Source organism: Cornus florida, unplaced genomic scaffold (assembly GCF_030987335.1).
Source record: "Cornus florida cultivar Cherokee Brave unplaced genomic scaffold, ASM3098733v1 CherokeeBrave_3.0.0_Hap2_Chr11, whole genome shotgun sequence".
Lineage (NCBI taxonomy): Eukaryota > Viridiplantae > Streptophyta > Magnoliopsida > Cornales > Cornaceae > Cornus > Cornus florida.
In genome coordinates this window covers 114913595-114933287 of record NW_026775581.1, presented here as the reverse complement: position 1 = coordinate 114933287, position 19693 = coordinate 114913595, and the positions used below count along the sequence as shown (strand labels likewise).

The window sequence follows — 19693 nt, the reverse complement described above, 5'->3', positions numbered from 1 at the left end:
TTGGAGTTGCTCTAAGTAGGGGTGCACATGGTTCGATTCGGTACGGTTCCACTAGGAATCGGAACCGGTCACAACGGTTCCTTAAAAATGGAACCGGAACCAAAACTGTGTGTATATGGAACTGAATCGGCATTTACTGTTCGGTTTCGATTCAGTTCCACGGAACCATTGACTGAGGAAGATGAGCTGTGTTGCACTATTCCTGACTTCAAGATATGCAAATCTCTTTTGAGGATGTTGACAGAAAATAAACAAATAAGATAATATCATCATAATATGTTGGTAATATAGTCTTGATAAAACGTGGTAGATACCAAAAAGCAGTACACAAAAATAATATTTTAGTATATGATCATATTATGGCAGGATTTGTACGGTTAAAAAATGAAAAATAAGATAGATAAAGAAAACATTATACTTTATTTAATATAATATAAATACCAAAATATATTTTAAATGCAGACTGTTCGGGTAAATTGCATTCCCTCTAAAAGTAGAGGTTTTATTTGACTTGATAGTACAGGGCTATACTTACTAATTACTATATAATTAAATATAAATATATAATACAATCAAATATATATATATATATATATATATATATATATATATACACATACGATTTCGGTTTGGTTCGGTTCCCACATATTTGGAATCGGAATCGAACTGTAAATACACAATTTTTAATTTTTAAATCAGGATCGAACTAGAACTATGAGAACCAAAACTGAAACCCAATTCAGTCCGTTTTGATTCAATTTCACGATTTTTTTATGCACCCCTGAGTCCGAGTGTACCTGCAGGGAAGTAACAGTGATAGTGGTGTTCTGAAGTACCTGCATTTTTTTTTTTTTTTTTTTTTAATTCACCAGGATATGGGCATAGTAAGCCATGAAAAGCTTTGACTTTTGGTTTAAAAGGTGGACCCTGCAAGACAGGTTGTACAATTTGAATTAGAAGGCAAAAAGAAAAGGCAGAACAAACTTTTTGGCCATAAATGTGGATTAGTAAACTTAGCTTTTTTTTGGGCCCCTAAAATGCAAACAATAAGGAAAGGTCAAAGCTGGATTGGGTGGGCAGACTTTTTGGTTTAGCATTCTAAAATGCTAAGCATGCTAAACCAAGAGAAGACCAAAACTTAGATATTTCACAAGGAGCTCAATTTTCTCTTCTTTTATGTTTTATTTTATTTTTTTAATGTAAAAAGAGTTAAATGTTAGTTTAATAGATATAGAAAATTCGATAATCCAATAAATTAATACTTTTTTGTATACCTTGAAATACTAAAATTTGACTTTCTTTATCAAAATTTCATGTTTAATTTTTTTCATTAAAATGAAATGCAGGGAATTGGAGTATCTTCAATGGTAATTGCAAGAGTTTAATTTTTTCATTTCTTTTTTTCTTTTTCATTATAAAATAACAATAATAAAGTCAATTTAATCATACTTCATTAATATGGAAAGAAATTAATAATATAAATTTAATACGTGTTTCAATACGTTACTCTAAATTTGTATAGCACGCTGCGGAACCGGACTACAGAGTCCCTCACGGATCCCCCAAGTTAAACTGAATAATACACGTCACACCTTGCTGAGAATTCGTAGGAAGTTTCTGTACCACCACAGCATTCAAACATTATAAATTTGTCAAATCAAACCACGACTCTATTGTCTTTTTATCTCCTTCGATACAATCCATTTTATTTGCATCATCCACACGCGATCTCTATATTTTATTACATGTGTTTGAATATATACATATATATATATATACATGTATTTAATTCAAAACGTTGAATGATAGAGGAGAGGAGTGAGTCATCTACAATCAAATGCAAAAGACAGATAAGAAGATTCCCCTGTCTCTTCAATCCCTAACCTCAATTTTATATTCACCATCTTGATTCCAAATTACTCATCAATTCCATTATCTTCATCTTCTTCACACGGTACCAATTATAGATCTTGAATACGGCCATGGCGTCGCTCAGCTTCAGTCAGATCATCGGAGCCAAAACCTCCGCGGTTGAGTATCCACGAAGACGGCAGAGTTTTGGTCGTCGGTGTGGTAGCAGAGTTGGAGTGTTGAAGGTTTCTGCTTCGGGGGAGAGTCGATCAGAGCCCGATCTTAGTGTGACCGTCAATGGTCTCCAAATGCCCAATCCGTTTGTCATCGGGTCGGGTCCTCCGGGGACCAATTATACGGTCATGAAGAGGGCTTTCGATGAAGGTTGGGGTGCTGTCATTGCCAAAACAGTATGATTCCTATTTTATCTTAAACCATCATTTTCGATTGTGTTGAGTTGACTCGGTTGAGTATTATTACTATATAGTACAAGCTTGAAAGTGCAGTAATGTCTTGACAATTTTGGTATAAAAAATAAGATGAAACTTTCCCGCCCCTTAATGAGGTGGGGACACTGAAACACCCTAAAAATGGAACAAAATTAGGTCTAGGAAGATAGATATATACATTTCGTTTGGAGGACTTGGGTTGGGGCATTATTGTAAAAGGGTTTGATAGCCTGTGTTTGAAAGAAAATATGACCTAAACAGAGTGGGTCAGAGATGTAGTTTTTGTGTTGCATTGCCGATCAGGGCTTTATATTCTCATACAATTCATTATCTTATTGTCCTTCTTTTGAAGGAGGCACGACAAGCCGATGCCGAAATTTTGGTAGCATTTTTAGGGCTATCAAGATTGCACCAGAAATTCATTGCTGTTCCTTTTGTCAACAGGACATGTGTTCTGTTTCTTGTTGAATTAGTAATGGAAAAAAAAATTTCCGTTAAATAAATCAGATACACATACTACATTACTTGTTATATTGACATTGCTGTTGAAAGTTTAGTGTTTGATCTTGTACTATTATTTTGTTAGGTTTCATTGGATGCTGCAAAGGTTGTAAATGTAACTCCTCGATATGCTCGCTTACGGGCAGATGGAAATGGCTCAGCCAAAGGACAGATTATTGGCTGGGAAAATATTGAACTCATAAGTGACCGGCCTCTTGAAACCATGTTGAAAGAGTTCAAGCAATTGAAAGAAGAGTATCCAAATAGGATACTTATTGCTTCAATCATGGAGGAGTATGACAAAGGTGCCTGGGAGGAGCTTATTGACCGAGTGGAGCAAACTGGAGTTGTAAGCAATCATTTTTCTTATTACCTGAGTAATGATCACTATTTTCAACAACTAAATTTTCTATTTAAGAAATGGAGCATTCATCATCTAACAACGCTGAATTTTCTGTTTAGGATGCCATTGAAATCAACTTCTCATGTCCTCATGGTATGCCAGAGCGTAAAATGGGTGCTGCAGTTGGGCAAGATTGTGCATTGTTGGAGGAGGTTTCTGGATGGATCAATGCGAAAGCCACTGTTCCAGTGTGGGCAAAGATGACTCCAAACATCACTGACATTACACAGGTTTTTTTCTTTCATTTATCTTGAACTAGTTTCAATTAACATTCATAATTTCAAGAAAAAGGTAGTACATTATATATGATACATGGGAATGCTTGTTTGTTCGTCATATAACATGGTGACATGAGTAGGGATGTGGAATGGTCAAAGAGAACTATCATTAATGTAAAAAGGGGTCTCAATAATGTTATTAAAAACATCATGCAGATATTGTACCCCATTCATAAACCATATGGTAATCTTCAGTACTGTTGGTTGTAGACAATCAACTTAACCTTATCTTTATCAACCTACTAATCACTTTAAGACTTCTTTTTTAATTTTTGTTTTATGTACAAGTTCAAGAGTTTTAAAAGGAAAAGGTAAAACACCTTTTTAAATGATCCACGTTTTAAGAATTCTCTTGATACTTGTATAGGCATAGGGTAGGGATGGCAACGGGGCGGGTTTGGAGTGGGTTTCCCTAAATCCCGCCCCACCCTGTTTAATTTTTGGCAAGTCCATGCCCGCCCCATGCCCTGCGACGGGTTGAATTTTCATATCCATCCCCACCCCGTTGGGAAATATTGTGCCCCGTGCCCGCCCCACTAACAATTTTTTTTCACAAGTTTCTTGGCTTAGACGAAGAATAGATCAATCCTTATGCTTGAAAAAAATAGATCAAATAAATTACAAAATAAGAGATATATAATATATATATATATATATATATATATATATGTAAGTATAAAAAAGGGAGAAGAAGAACTGAAGAAGAATAAATCTACCTGCGTGAGTGCGTGGATCTACCTGAGAAAGAGAAACAGAGACTGGTGAGGGAGAGAGGGATTGAGGTCGATGGTTTGGTTTTTGAGTTTTGACTCTCTCTGTCTTCCCTTGATGCACCACTCAGTTCACACATAAGGCTTAAGAAATTAGGGTTGTAAGAAATGGGTAACTGGGTAAGGCGGTAAAACAAGTTATTAATATTATATATATATATATATATATTAAATATAGTTATGTGCTTAGCGGGCGGGTATGTATAAGAACCCTTACCTGCCCCGTGACCCGTGATGGTTACAAAATTTGTATTCATGCCCGCCCTAACAGTATAAAAGTTGTTCTCATATCCGTTATTAACGGGGCGGGACAGGGGATGGTGTATGAGTTCTCTCTACATAAACAGAATTCCTATCATGGAAAGAAATTATGTGCAAAATTTTGTGTGGTGCTCAATTATGGGATTGTTTCAGAGGAAAAACATGAAATTGTTAATTATATATTATGTTTGATGGACATACATATGTTGGGGAACCAGTGAAGAAGTAAATGAAATATGTTGGGGAACGAGTCGATATTTCATTTAAACGACAAAAAGGATGTCTTGCCTTTTCTTTTTTTAAGCAGAAATAAAAAGAAAATGCCTTTCACATTATTGACGGTGACTTAGGTAGTCCATAGTTGTTAAAGGCTCAAGGCGCACAAAAGCACAAATGCCTCCTGGAGCCTGAGGCGCAAGGCGAGGCGCGCGCCCGACTGAAGCGAGGCGCACGTTGAAAAAAAATAAAAATAAAACCCACCCAATAAATTCAACATTCAAAATTATAATTTTTCACACTAAAACATTATTTAAAAGGTGGATTGTGCATTTAAATTGAAGCAAATTGTAAAATTTGCCGTCAAGGTTTGACAGAATTATAATTTTTATATAGAAGATATATATATATATATATGGGTGTGTGTGTTTATTATATATATGCGTGTGTCAGCGTGTAGAAAAGACTAATTAAGGAAAACGTGCAACCTAATACAAGATTACAGAAATGCACAAACTCACTCAATGACTTTTTTTTATCAGTGTCAAACAATTAAAAAGAATAGACATTTCTGGACTATCACAATAAAACTGTTTGGATTAATTAATTACTGTAAAACAAAGAATATAAAAACAGAGACAAGCATAAAAACAGAAACAGATTGATCATCAAAGTTCAAACACATGCAAGGCACTATTCTAGACAAGCATAAAAATAAAAATAAAAAAAACAGAGGACCAGAATAAATAAATAAAAAATAAAAAAATAAAAGTAGAGCAGAGAGAGCTGAGAGAAGAAGAATAGAGAAAAATAAAATAAAAAAATAAGAAAACAAAAGAAGAGCCGAGAGAGGCGAGAGAAGAAGAAGAATAAAATTAAAAAATTAAAAAATAGAGATAAATAAATAAATAAATAAAAGAATAAAAGAAGAGCAAGAGCCGAGAGAGGCTGAGAGCCGAGAGAAGAAGAAGAACTGAAGAAAAGAAGAAGAAGAATAGAGAAAAAAAAAAAAAAAAAAAATCTGAGAGATCCGGGCCTCCGGCAGATCTGAGAAGAGAAGAAGCAAGAAGGAGAGAAGAAGAAGAGAGGGAAGGAGAACTTACCTGCAGACGCAGATCCGAGAGTCTCAGTCCAGGCTTCGCAGATCAGGCTCTTCACTCTTGTCTTGTACTTCTCCGTCTCTTCTTTCTTCGCTTTTTGGTTCTCTTTTCTTTTTCTTTTTTTTTTGTTTTGTAACTTGTAAGTCTTGTATAGGTTTTGTAATAAACAAATAAAAACTAAGAATAAACAAATAATAAACCATACACATCCAAAATAATAACAAAATAATTTAAAAAAAACTATTTTTCAAGCAGGCGCGCCTTTAGCGCGCCTGTAACCTTGCGCCTTTCTCTTAGAGGCGCTCGCCTACTACAACAGAGTCGCCTTAAGCCTTTCAAGGCGCCAGGGTGGCGCCTGGAGGCGCCTTGCGCCTCAGGCGCGCGCCTTCGGCGCCTTTAACAACTATGAGGTAGTCTGGACCAACCCTGACCATGGTGTGATGATTAATAAATGTTGAATGTTTCCAAACTCAATTCGTAGTTTAATTCGATATATTTTTAGTTGGAAGTGAACTTGCTACTGGATTACCAAGGAGCCAAAATTGTAAGCACTTTCACCCGTCTAAATGAGTTTTGTCAAAATTGTATTGAAAAACCAGAGTGGACTTGCACCACTGGAACTTATCCACTTGCACCAGTTGAACTTCCAGCGACCATATGCACCGATTGAATGATCCGTTTGCACCGGTTCAACTTATCAATAATCTAGATTCTTCAAAGATTTTGATTACGTATCAACTAGGAAAAAAGAAAAGAAAAAGAAAGATATAAAATGTTTGCCATCATTTCACTACACTTCTCAATTACCTAACTGATCATTATAATTGTTTTTTTCTCAATTCACTTTGATTTAGATCTGTTTTATGAACTGGGGGTGTGAAGCTTCAGCATCAACCCCTCAGAGTTAGTTCCTCATTCTCTGGAGTTTAACGTGCATCTGGTTGATGAAATTCCTTCCTAGAATGCACCAAGCATGAAACAACTAAGTACATACTATTAAGCACAGTTCTCCCTTATCTTCTTTGCTCTCTCTCTAAATAAATGCATTACAAAATGTGTATCTCTCAGTGTCATGTACAAATATGTTTTAATTTCTTTTCTTACTCATAAATAATATCAATTTTTCTTTTGTTATAGCCAGCTAGAGTGTCCCTGAGATCAGGATGTGAGGGAATAGCTGCTATTAACACAATCATGAGTGTCATGGGGATCAATCTCAAATCCTTACGTCCGGAGCCCTGTGTTGAAGGGTTAGTGTTTCTCATTTGGTAGTACATTTTTATTTATTATTATTATTTGGGTGATATATTAATCTTAGAAAAATTTATTTCCTAAAATTTAATATCAGATACTCAACTCCTGGGGGCTATTCATGCAAGGCAGTCCATCCTATTGCACTTGGTAAAGTGATGAGTATTGCGCAAATGATGAAGTCAGAATTTAATGATAAGGACTACTCTCTTTCTGGTATTGGAGGTGTTGAGACAGGAGGTGATGGTGCTGAATTTATCCTTCTCGGAGCAAATACAGTTCAGGTTGGTACAGTTTATGACTGTTCTATTACCATTAATTTATAAGATACCTTCTCGTCAGATTCATGTTTAACTTATGAATCTCAGCTTCATTTAGGACTTGCATTGTATATTTGCATGGTTTCGTTTTTTGTTTTTCCACAAATCTCAATCACTTATATACATGCTTTGGATTTCAGTAAACCAATTACCAAACATACAGTCATTTATTTGTTGCACTTGAATGTATAAAACATGACATGGATGAATGAAATAATTTCACTCTGTAAGCTTTTGTTAAAATATCTAATTCGTGTTCTTCAAAGTTTCATGGCTTTTCTCTATACAAAAATTACTCAGTTGCCACAATATATTTGTGGTTAGAAATTCAAATAGGCACCATAGAGTAACCATGCGATGAGCGAGATGGCAAAAGAGGGCAAAAAAAAAAAAAAAAAACCCTCAAACTTGACATCATGATGTGATGTTACACCCACATGTGATATCCTATAGACAAATATGCATTAGAATTTTTCTTTCTAAAATTTTTTAAATGAATTCTTTGGAATCTTAACAGATTTCTCTTCTATAGGGTAACTCTTTATGTTTCTGCTGCCTTGCCTTGTTTCTGCTATTAGTTAGTGTTAGCAAGGAGATGAATTAATGGTTTTGCTTCTTCATAGGCTTTCAAAAGGTTAAGACTGATGATGATGATGGATAAATAGAAATTGCGTGATTGGTTTTCAGTTATAGGTGTATAAAAAAGCTTTTTACTTTGATTATGTTTTGAGCTTATTCACTAGACCTGTTGTTTTTAATTTAACAAGTTCTATCGTGTACCTTGTGACATGGCAGAGAACTGTTTCTGCAAGTAATTTTTTCATTAAAATAATTAATAATTCATTAAATGAAATAATATGTTGTGCTAGAGACATGCTTGCCTTCTACGTATTTATAAGAACAGGAAATAATGCTATAAGAGAAGTATACAAATTGCTCGACCTTTACAGCCTAAGTAGCATACATACAAACTTGCAATTTAATGCATTTGATTACATCTACTCAACCTTTGGTGCTAAATATAGATGCCTCCCTCTCCTCCTCTTCCCCACCCCCCGCCCCCCCAACCCCCTCTCTATTTCCTTTTTCCATGTAGCATGGCGTGGTATCTTACATGGAATTATAAAAAAATCAGGCTCCAGTTGTTTTCACATTTTCTGGATCCATTTCCAAATAATGACTTGTAACATGGGCCGAGTGTTGAATAATCATATCTTGGCGACACATCAGTATTTATATATGAAAGTAACTTTTGGTAGGGCAACTAGGTTTGACCAAAAAAGGAAAAGGTTTGGACAGACTATTCATGTTAAAGATTTGGCCTTTAAGTTAGTCCGACTTAAAAAGACAAGGATTGGATGGTACGTCTCTATCTTCTTTTTTTCCCCTTTCTCACCTGAGCTTGGTCACAGTTCAGAGTCTTAAGACCTAGCTGACTGTTTAATGCTAGCATCTTAAGTGACCCTGACTATAATTATTCTTTTTCCATTTTTCATTGCTCTTCAATTTCTTTGCCGTGCAGCTGTTCCCCACAGTCTAAGCCTGTAAACTGACCTTAGGTTTGATCAGTACCTAGGTTCTGGACAGGTCTGAAGTTCTGAACAAGGCAAAATAATAGTAAAGGTTGGACATGATAATTTGTTATTTCTGTGTAAGATCCCGTTATGTTTGTACTGCCATTTTATAGTTTGGAACATGTCAAAGGATTTTTGAGTGGCATAATTACTGCCAGACAAAATATGTGTAACACAAAGTTAAAATTTCTTCTCTCCGACTATTTTTTATATAATGGCGAAGATGATGAGCCTATGGTTGTGGATGAGGATTTTGTAGGCATTTGACACACTGTATATAGCTGGGGTGGTGGACTAGGCAATTACCTTACTTTCTTTGGGTAGGAAACTCTGTTGTTACCTTTGGCAAGGAGATAATTTCTTATAAAGTGCTAGCTGAAGAAATTGTCACAAGGGAGAAGCCAAAGCCATGACCGTGACAACAAAATTTAATGAATTTACCAGATAAAATTTCCACAGGAGTGTACCTAATAGTATAATCTCGGAAGCACAATGTAATGATAAAGTTTTCATGCACGTCCAAAATCACTATTTATTTTTAATGATATTTAAATTTGTTATGATCTCTTTTTGATTATCATAATAGAAAAGATGGTATCTTAACTTAAAATTTCTTTGTTCTCTTCCAAGTATATAATGTCATCGATTTTTCTTGCAGGTCTGCACAGGTGTTATGATGCATGGTTATGGTCTCGTGAAGAAACTATGCTCTGAGCTGAAGGATTTCATGAAAATGCACAATTTTTCATCAATAGAAGATTTCAGAGGGTATTTTACACTTTATTTTAGTAGTAGCTTCTTACCATGGAAATTATAAACCAATTGAGGATTGCTGGATCGAAGTATTTGATTTTATTCTATTTTGATCCCCAGGATTTCTCTTCCGTACTTCACAACTCACACAGATTTGGTACAAAGGCAGCAAGAAGCGATCTGGCAGAGGAAAGCTGCCAGGAAAGGATTGCAGTCTGACAAAGACTGGACAGGAGATGGCTTTGTGAAAGAAACTGAAAGCATGGTTTCTAACTGACGTTGTATTGCAATAAGCATTTTTCCTTTTATTATTGAAAATAAATTTGGCTTTCGAACTCTGTATTCGGGTCTAGGATAGAGTCTTCTTTCCTTCAAATTTGGGTGCAGGGTTGAAGTCCTTGTAGATTGAATTGTTGGATGGACTCACTTTTGTGAGGCTTGTTCTGGTAATAATGAATGAAGAACAGTTTAGGATTTCATGGCGTAATGAGGCTTTATACCAGATCAGGGATGAACTGTTTTTTTTATGGTGAATTTGATTTCGTTGTGGTGGTAATGGTTTGAACCATTCATTGCTGCTTCAAGTAACAATTAATTTCCTGCGAAAGCTTTATAACAATTTCATTATCTATATGAGCTTGTTAAAAAAATCAGTTTCGGAAAGAAAGAAATTAATTTTAAAACGGGGGTTTAATTTTTACATTTAAGAAATCCAATAACCCTCTCTCTCTTCTTTGGCGTAATTCCTACATCTTGTTTCAAAATAGTTACAAGACTGGGGAAAAAGAAAATCGAAAAAAAAAAAAAAAAATCAGTGAAAAATCATCATAAAAAACTGTTGCAATCAAATATTAAAACTGAAAAAAGTGTAACTTCGTGTTAAGTTGGTTTTGGAATTTGAAATATGTGGTTCTATCTTAATGTTCCAAAGTTCCAAACCATATTAGTATGTGAAATTCAAACATTAAATTTGGAATTGGAGCATCCAACTTCAATTTCAAAGTTACTTGAATCTATTTCAATACAAATGAAAAAACTGAAGAAAAAAAATTGTTACCAATCATTTTTAATATTTTAATAAGTCAGAAAACCCCTCCAATCACTTTCAATCTGGTGCTCCTGTTTGTTTGAGCTTAAAATATTTTTAATTTTTGATTGTCATAAAATATTTACCAAAAAAAATATTAAAATCTAATAAAAATAACTGATTCAATCAATTTTTCATATGTTATTTTACATAAGCTCCACCTAAACCTTGAAAATAATAATAATAATAATAATAATAACCTAATTTTTTTTTATATTTTTGGAGGAAAATATTTACATTGAAGGAACCATAAACGTAAGATTTTGTTGTTATTATTGGTCCTTGTGACCGAAGAAGCGAAATTGTTCCCAATATTTAACAGTATCCAAGCAACAACCTTAACTGACCATGATATGGTAGTGTGAGTGTGTGTCAGTACTATGCTCTTCTCCTCTCTGCCTTGTTCAAAACCAACCCAATCACCACCTGTACTCAACCTCTTTTTCTCTACAGCAGCAACAGTATTGAAACAATGCAAGTCCCTCGCCGACGCCAAGCGAATCCACCACCATATTCTAGTACGAGGCCTCGCCGGAGACCTCGCGATGGCTATCGATGTCGTGTCCATGTACATTGCCTGCGACGCGCCGTCGCACGCTCTCACCGTTCTCGAACGCATTCCTCCTTGTTCCTACACCGTGTTCTGGTGGAACACCCTCATACGCCGCAGTGTGCGTCTTGGGTTTCTCAATGACGTGCTCCATCTTTATCGTCGGATGCAGAGACTCGGTTGGAGGCCCGATGGCTACACTTTCCCCTTCGTTCTCAAAGCTTGTGGTGAGCTTCCTTCGTTCCGGAGAGGGTCTTCCGTTCACGCCGCAGTTTGCGTTGATGGGTTTGAGTCCAATGCCTTTGTTTGCAATGCTGTTATTGCCATGTATGGTCGGTGTGGTAGTTTGGATGATGCGCGCCAGATGTTTGATGAATTGCTTCAACGAGGGATTGATGACGTGGTTTCGTGGAACTCAATTGTGGCTGCTTACGTGCAGAGTTGTGACCGGAGAATGGCGCTGAAGATGTTTAATGGGATGACGGCCAAGGGTGATAATGAGCTACGTCCGGATGCTGTTAGCCTTGTTAATATCCTTCCGGCTTGTGCTTCAGTTGGGACGTGGTTGCAAGGCAAGCAGGTTCATGGTTATGCAATTCGGCGTGGCCTAGTCGAGAACTTGTTCGTGGATAATGCTATAGTGGACATGTATGCAAAGTGTGGATTGATGGATGTAGCGAGCAAGGTTTTTGAACGTATGGAAAACAAGGATGTGGTTTCTTGGAACGCTATGGTTACTGGGTATTCTCAAATTGGTAGATGCGATGATGCGCTCAGCTTGTTTCAGAAAATGCGGGAGGAGAACGTTGAGTTGAATGTAGTGACGTGGAGTGCTGTGATTGCAGGGTATGCTCAGAGGGGCAATGGCTATGAAGCACTCAATGTGTTTCGGGATATGCAGCTTTGTGGGTCAGAGCCAAATGTTGTTACGCTCGTGTCCCTTCTCTCAGGTTGTGCTTCTGTGGGAGCACTCCTTCAGGGTAAGGAGATTCATTCTTACGCTATCAAATGGATACTGAATTTAGCGGAGCGCAATCCTGGGGATGATCTTATGGTGATCAATGGTCTGATTGACATGTATTCTAAGTGTAAAAGTTCCAAATCAGCTCGCACTATGTTTAATTCAATAGCGAAAAAAGATAGGAATGTGGTGACTTGGACTGCCATGATAGGTGGGTATGCTCAGCATGGGGAAGCAAATGATGCATTAGAGCTTTTCTCTCAGATGCTAAAACCATGTAACAATGTAATGCCAAATGCGTTTACCATATCTTGTGTTCTGATGGCTTGTGCTCGTCTGGGTGCACTAAGGCTCGGCAGACAAATTCATGCTTATATATTACGCAATCGCCATGAGTCTCCGATGCTGTTCCAGTCCAACTGCCTCATAGACATGTATGCCAAATCTGGAGATATTGATGCAGCTCGAATTGTGTTTGATAACATGTATCGTAGGAATGAAGTCTCTTGGACATCCCTATTGACAGGATACGGCATGCACGGTCGTGGTGAAGAAGCTCTCCAGCTTTTTAATGAGATGAGGATGGTAGGTCTGGTGCCCGACAGTGTAACCTTTGTTGTCGTGCTCTATGCTTGTAGTCACTCAGGACTGGTTGATCAGGGAATTGATTACTTTAACAGCATGACAAGGGAGTTTGGGGTTGTTCCAGAGGTGGAACATTATGCTTGCATGGTGGATCTCTTGGGCCGTGCTGGTCGCTTGAATGAAGCCATGGAACTCATTGAAAGCATGCCCATGGAACCAAGCCCAGTAGCTTGGGTGGCATTGCTAAGTGCTTGCAGGACCCATACAAATGTGGAACTCGGGGAATATGCTTCGAAACGATTGTCAGAGCTGGAGTCAGATAATGATGGGTCATATACACTACTTTCAAACATATATGCCAATTCCAGGCGTTGGAAGGATGTGGCCAGGATCAGATCCTTGATGAAACATTCGGGGATCAAGAAGAGACCTGGCTGCAGTTGGGTCCAAGTAAAGAAGGAAACGGCAACTTTTTTAGTGGGCGACAGATCTCATCCTTTGTCTCAAGAAATTTATGATTTCCTTGCAGACCTGATTCATCGCATCAAAGCTATTGGCTATGTTCCTGAGACAAGCTTTGCTCTCCATGATGTAGATGATGAGGAGAAAGGCGATCTTCTATTTGAACATAGTGAGAAGTTGGCTCTTGCCTATGGCATCCTCATGTCATCTCCAGGGGTGCCCATTAGGATCACTAAAAATTTGCGCGTCTGTGGTGATTGCCACAGTGCTATGATCTATATTTCCAAGATAATCGAACATGAAATTATACTGAGAGACTCAAGTCGCTTCCATCATTTCAAGAATGGATCTTGCTCCTGCGGAGGGTATTGGTGAAGATGGAATTATGCAAGTCTGCCTAAGTAATCGGCCTATCTGCAAGAAACACACCGAGATCACCATGCAGTAGTAAACTGAACAATTAGAGTTCCAGTTTCAATTATACAAGAGTGGAGGCTCATAGTAGTCAAAAAATTAAAGAGAAAGTTCTGCTGAAGACTTTTTACTGGTCACAATAGGTAAGGTTTATGACAGATGGAATTAGACCTTTTATTGGTTATTCCTAAGAGTAAATTCATGGTATGTGGTTTACTGTTACTTCTGACAAAGGTTTTGCAAATAGGTCAATCATAGTGTTGTGCCTCACTATTATTTCCTCGTGGTATATAGAGATCACCATTCATGAATGCCATAAAGAGTATTTTGAATTATTTTTTACGAATGGTTCTTGTACATCATTTGGATCATGTTGGATTATTAAAGGATTTTTCTTTGAAGTGTGTTATATTTTATGCAGTATACTATTTGAAAGAGTGGTGTTGCTGCAGCACAAATGGATGATGCAATGGGTGTGTGACAAAATTATCTCCTTTGATAAAGGGAAGGGATCAAGGAGGAAATTATATCTCCTAATATGAGGCAGGGTCAGGGATTGAACAACCGATTGCGTTGTGGGGAAAAGATTGTATTCATATCCACTTCAGTGTATTCCTAAGAGGTCATGATTCATGACATACGCCTTAAACATGGTTGAGAGTGCTCTTGGTAGCGTGGCCTCCGGTTTAATTCTCAAAGTGGGTCAGTGCTGCCCTGGGGGCTCCAATCCGTATCAGCATGTTGTGACATGGTCCTATGCAGGAGTTTGGGTTTGTCAAGGCATGGAGGCTTGGGGTAAGGCCAGTTAAGGCACACAAGTAAGCGAGTAAATGTTGCGACTCTGATGCTCGCCATGCAGAATGCAGCAGCAATGCCAGCAAATGTAGTGCATTATATGAAGCTACTGATGCTAATGCACTGCAAAAGATACAAACCAGAATGGATGGTGCAAGAAAGAATTCCATGTAATAGAATATGATGGGAGCGTGAAGTAGGGGTTTCGGATGGTATGGCAGGATAATTCACTGTAAATAGAATGTGCTGGCCAGGGAGCGTCCAATAGGCGTATAAAATGGGTTCGGATGGAGTGGCAGGAAGTCTGAAATGGGAAGTGTAGTAACAGTTGTGATAAGGATCCATCACAAACAAGATGAAGTTAACAAGTTCATATGCTATGTCAGCTACTTGGAGACCCCATAAATTGAGGAATGGTGGATGTCGAAGTATTTGATTTTTATTTTATATTATTCCCTAGTTTTTCTCTTCAGTATTTCACAACTTATACAGATTTGGTATGCGGCAAGGAGCAATTAGGCAGAGGAAAGCTGCCCAGGAAGATTTTGTAGTCTGACAAAAACTGGACAGGAGATGGTTTTGTGAAAGAAACTGAAATAAATAGACTTTTGAACCCTGTAATCAGGTCTGGGGGGTACAATGCTAAGGTCTTTGTAGATTGAATTCTTGATGGACTCAGCTTTGTTAGATTGTGTAATTCTTTAAAAAGCAGCTAATAGTAAACAACCAACGTTACGATTTTCTATAGCACCATTAGGGTTTAAGGCATATCAAGGTACGTAAAATGAGAGAGAAATCCCATCACAAAAATTTACATAAAAAATTTGATTATACATTGTTTGTCTATTTTACAGAAGATAAGGGGTGACACGGATACAAGAAAGAAGACATGCTATAGATATCTTTTATTGTCATCCTTGACCTCATAACTTGAGTACACTACAATTAACAAACCTCTAATATATTATACTCCTTGCTTTCCAGTTTCCACCAAAAATAACTGACTCAGGCCACACTGATTTTTCTTGATCTCTGTTGTCCCACGAAAATGGTTCTGAAACTCGTGAATCAAACGAAATATTGGATATAGTCAAGCCATTTTACTTTGAATCTGCCGATGGATGTGTACTAGGAACTCCACATAGGAGGCACCATTCTGAGTCTTGTCTTCTACCATATATGAGAAGAATGCCATTCCTGGAAAATGGAAACAAAAAAAAAAAAAAAAAAAAAAAAAAAGAAAAAAAACAGAAGCAAAATTATTCAAAATTATGCAATGCAGATTTTCTAACAGACACTTGAGGTTGATGCTTGAAGCATATAAAAATTTGTACAGAAGATTGAATGAGAAAAATCAATTTATCACTCAAAATTTGTCCATGATATGAAGCAAAATTATTCAAAAATATGCAATGCAGATTTTCTGACAGACTTTCTTCCTTGGGAACAATTGTTTAAGGGTTGATGCTTGAACTATACAAACAATTGTACCGAGAAAAATCTATTTACCACTCAAATTTGTCCAGGATATGATTAGGTTGTATGAAAAGGAGATGCATTTAATCTCAAGAATATCATGCTGTAGCAGTTTCAATTCTCATATTACCATCAAATGAAATTCCAAACACTAGACTGGGGGATAAACAATGCAATACTACTCCCACCACCTTAGTGGCACAGACACAACAGAAGCCATAACATGTCCAACACATCCAGACTAACATGCCTAGACAGGCTTTGTACAAATCCCAAACATGTCCAAAAGTATCACAAAGTAGGCCTTCTTGAAATTAAGCTTTTGTTAGCTAGAACTTGTAAACTTGATAACTTCTCGAAGAACCACATTTACCCCTGGAAATTATAGAAAATAATCTCTAATTTTAAATAACTAATGAAGATAAAGATAGTTTACAGTTTGATGACTCCAAAGAAACCAAAGAATTAATTGTAAAATGAAAAAAGAAAAAAGAAAATGTTAGTAATTATACAGATAATGGTCTAGTAATTAGTAGGGTTCTTGCAGTATAGATAACTGACAAAAAACATTACAAGACGCTAGCATTCAGTTTTCATTTAAGTGTGCTTTGACACAAACTTTAGTAAATAAGCAAATACTCCACTGAAACACCCTTCCATATTATAGCATTAAAAATAAACAATGAAAATAAGAAGTTTGGGATAATTTGCTTCCTTTATGGGCACCCTGAAGTGGTCAAGAATCAGATGTTACTGAAACACCCTTCCATATTATAGCATTAAAAATAACCGATGAAAATAAGAAGTTTGGGATAATTTGCTTCCTTTATGGGCACCCTGAAGTGGTCTAGAATCAGATGTGTGGAAGATGTAAGATCATGGTCTGTCGATTTGACAAGCCATGGCTGCTGATGGGTCACTTCAATCAAATCACTCACACAGAAGAAAATACTAGCAAAAGTAAAATAATTATTCGCAGGATGTACTTGAATACCGAAGACTAAGGAAATATCTGGACAATCCACTGCATAAGGAAGGACTTTATTGGGCGTAATGGGCCAAAACAGGATAACATGACATGGACAACACAGAAACAGTATATTTGTGACGTGGTGGCATCAACAAAAGAAATTGCATAACACGATCTAGACCAACAGAAAGGCTATCGGAATATAGTTATAAGAAGAATTGAAGTTCTAAGTCATTTAGACAGTAATTTGTTGATCCTCCTACTGACAAGCCTCTTCCTATTGCTCAGAGCACACTGCAGGAATGCAATCTCAAACAAAAATTCTAAATTGCCTTTTGATGAATATATTAGATGGCTTAACAAGCCTTTTTTGTAAGAGGAGATCAAGAAAACGGTCTTTCATATTATAGACTTGAAGGCTCCTAGCACCGTTTGGTATCTCAGCAATTTTTTACAGCAGAATTGGTACTTTACTGGAACTTCAATTATAGTTTCATTTCTGAACTGTGACTTTGTGCTCAGAGAAATCAATAACATCGACTTTGTCTTAATCCAAAAAAAGGAAAAGAAACAGGTTGAGAATTCTGTAACTGTTACAGAAAATCATCACAATGGTCTTGGTTAATAGAATTAGACAGCTCACTGACAGTTTCATCCGTGCATAGCGAAAAGGTTTTGTCCAGGGCCACCGTAAATTAGATAATACATCTTCATGCACTGAATTAGTATAATAGACTGGGAATATCAAGCTATTTTATGATTAAACAGATTGGGGCTTCCTGTACTGATAAAGTCAATTTTTCAGACAAATGGCTCCATTTTGTTTCTATTCGCATCCATATTCTATTATTTAGTGTTGGTTAACGGCTGTCGTACTACCCCGTTCATCCTAACATGGGGTCTTCAACAAGACCCAATTTCCTCTGTTAGCCACCATCTATTCTAAAAGCTCAATTTGTTAGAGAGAACATAACTTAATTGTTTATATCCTCTATCACGTCCCCTCACGTGTGTCCCTTATACTATGTGATGGTGAGGTTTGAACTATAGAACTTGCCTGCTCTGATACCATGGGTCTATGTTAACTACCATCCATTCCAAATGCATAAGTTGTTAGAGAGAGTGTAACTTAATAATTACTTATATCCTTTAATGCACTCCACTTATTTCTCCTCTATGCAATGTTTTATCGAACTTAGTAAGAAACAAATAACAATGAACCAAGGGCTGTAGTCTAGTGGTACTTCCTCACCTTCTAAAGTAGAAGATCGAGAGTTCAAGTCTAAATAGGGTAACTTGGTTGTGCGAATCCCAACTAGGAATTAACAATGAAATGAAGAAGGGCATTCATCGCTATGAATGGGACCCATATTTCTCACATATTGCTTACCAATAATAGCTTCACTGGGTTCACATCTCAGGGATGTCTTGTGCTCCATGCTCTTGGAAAAAAAATGTACAATCTCAGATCAAAAGATCAGCACAACAAAATAAGAGTTATTCCTCACCCCAAACCCCAACCCAACACCACACCCCGCACCCCCCCCCCCCCCCCCCCCTCAAGCCATCTTAATGTCAAGCACTGTGTGAAGAAGACTTTGAAAATGAACTGGCTCCAGTAGTGGGAAGTATCTAGGAATCCCCTCCATCTTTTTAAAGCAGAAGGGTGAACTTTTCAAAGTAGGGAAACGTGACAAATTTGAAGATATTTTTAGAAGTTCAAGTTCTTCCATTGTGTGATCTATTGCATTTGGGAAGTTATCACCAATAACATTGTAGTATGGCAGTGGTGTTCAACTGTTCTCAAAATCCTAAAATCTCTTTGTTTATTTTTTTTTTTTTGGGGGGGGGGGGGGGGGGAGAACAGATCAACAAGGCTTCTTAAGCCATGAGCATAGATAATTTGGTGTTTCAGTTCAGCTGATATAAGTGGTTGTCAGTTGCCTTGCATCAATATCACAAAGCAATGTCTGCTTGAAATGTTTTTAACTACACTGACCTGATGAAGCTCCTCTCCAACAACAATACTCTTACTACATTACTAAGAAAAGAAAAGGTACTGGTTAAAGTGGTAGAGGAAACACAATGTTTCATATAGAAAACAACTGAGGTTCAATCTCACCTGGACATCCAAACACCCTTTAGTTTTTGTCACAAATAGTGGTTCTAAAGACGATGAACAAGATTGGTGGATAAAGTAAGTTAACTGATATCATCATATTATGGTTCATTTATCATATAGATTCGCTGTCCAGGATTTTCTTTGTTTGAGCTGCTTAAGTTGTTTTAAAACGGTTGTTCTGAGGCACTAACCTGATGGATCTCCTTTCTTGCACAACTTTAAGCTGCAAGAAAAAAGAAAAAGAAAAAGAAATTAATTTTTTAAAAAATAGAACAATATCAAAACTGAATAAGAAAATATCTTATCAAAAGAAGCAGTAGCTTTTCTTGAAAGCAAGAGGAGAAGAAAAACTCCCGAAAATGTCAGTCATACCGCAGATAGGAACATCTTTGGCGCCTTATTTCATTTACAACATCATTTAGCTTCTTCGATAAAGGATTGTCATATTGCTGCAATACAAACTGAGGGGAAAAAGGTTAATTGTAGATTAAAAAATTACACCATAGTAAACGTATCCAAGCAAACGAACTATGTTGACAACTAA

The 19693-nt window shown here is 36.9% G+C and overlaps 3 protein-coding genes across 3 annotated transcripts in view; 2 read left to right on the top strand and 1 right to left on the bottom strand.

Annotated features, from left to right (window-relative positions):
* Nucleotides 1-1593: 1593 nt before the first annotated feature.
* On the top strand, nt 1594-10214 carry LOC132282351 (dihydropyrimidine dehydrogenase (NADP(+)), chloroplastic). Its single transcript, XM_059784001.1, has 7 exons — nt 1594-2261; nt 2887-3150; nt 3264-3434; nt 6967-7079; nt 7178-7364; nt 9633-9742; nt 9848-10214. The coding sequence occupies exons 1-7, from the start codon at nt 1983-1985 to the stop codon at nt 10002-10004; spliced, it is 1281 nt and encodes a 426-aa protein (XP_059639984.1). The 5' UTR covers nt 1594-1982; the 3' UTR covers nt 10005-10214.
* Nucleotides 10215-11077: 863 nt separating this feature from the next.
* LOC132285515 (pentatricopeptide repeat-containing protein At5g16860) lies at nt 11078-15289 on the top strand. The gene is made up of 2 exons (XM_059787705.1): nt 11078-13929; nt 14208-15289. The coding sequence occupies exon 1, from the start codon at nt 11195-11197 to the stop codon at nt 13745-13747; it is 2553 nt and encodes an 850-aa protein (XP_059643688.1). The 5' UTR covers nt 11078-11194; the 3' UTR covers nt 13748-13929; nt 14208-15289.
* Nucleotides 15290-15366: 77 nt separating this feature from the next.
* LOC132285514 (protein transport protein SEC24 C-like) overlaps nt 15367-19693 on the bottom strand; it is a 40113-nt gene continuing 35786 nt past the window's right edge. The window contains exons 24-26 of the mRNA XM_059787704.1: nt 19522-19610; nt 19341-19372; nt 15367-15778 (exon numbers count right to left, since the gene is read on the bottom strand). Coding sequence (XP_059643687.1) covers nt 15672-15778; nt 19341-19372; nt 19522-19610 — 228 coding nt within the window. The 3' untranslated portion in view covers nt 15367-15671. The remainder of the gene's footprint in view (nt 15779-19340; nt 19373-19521; nt 19611-19693) is intronic.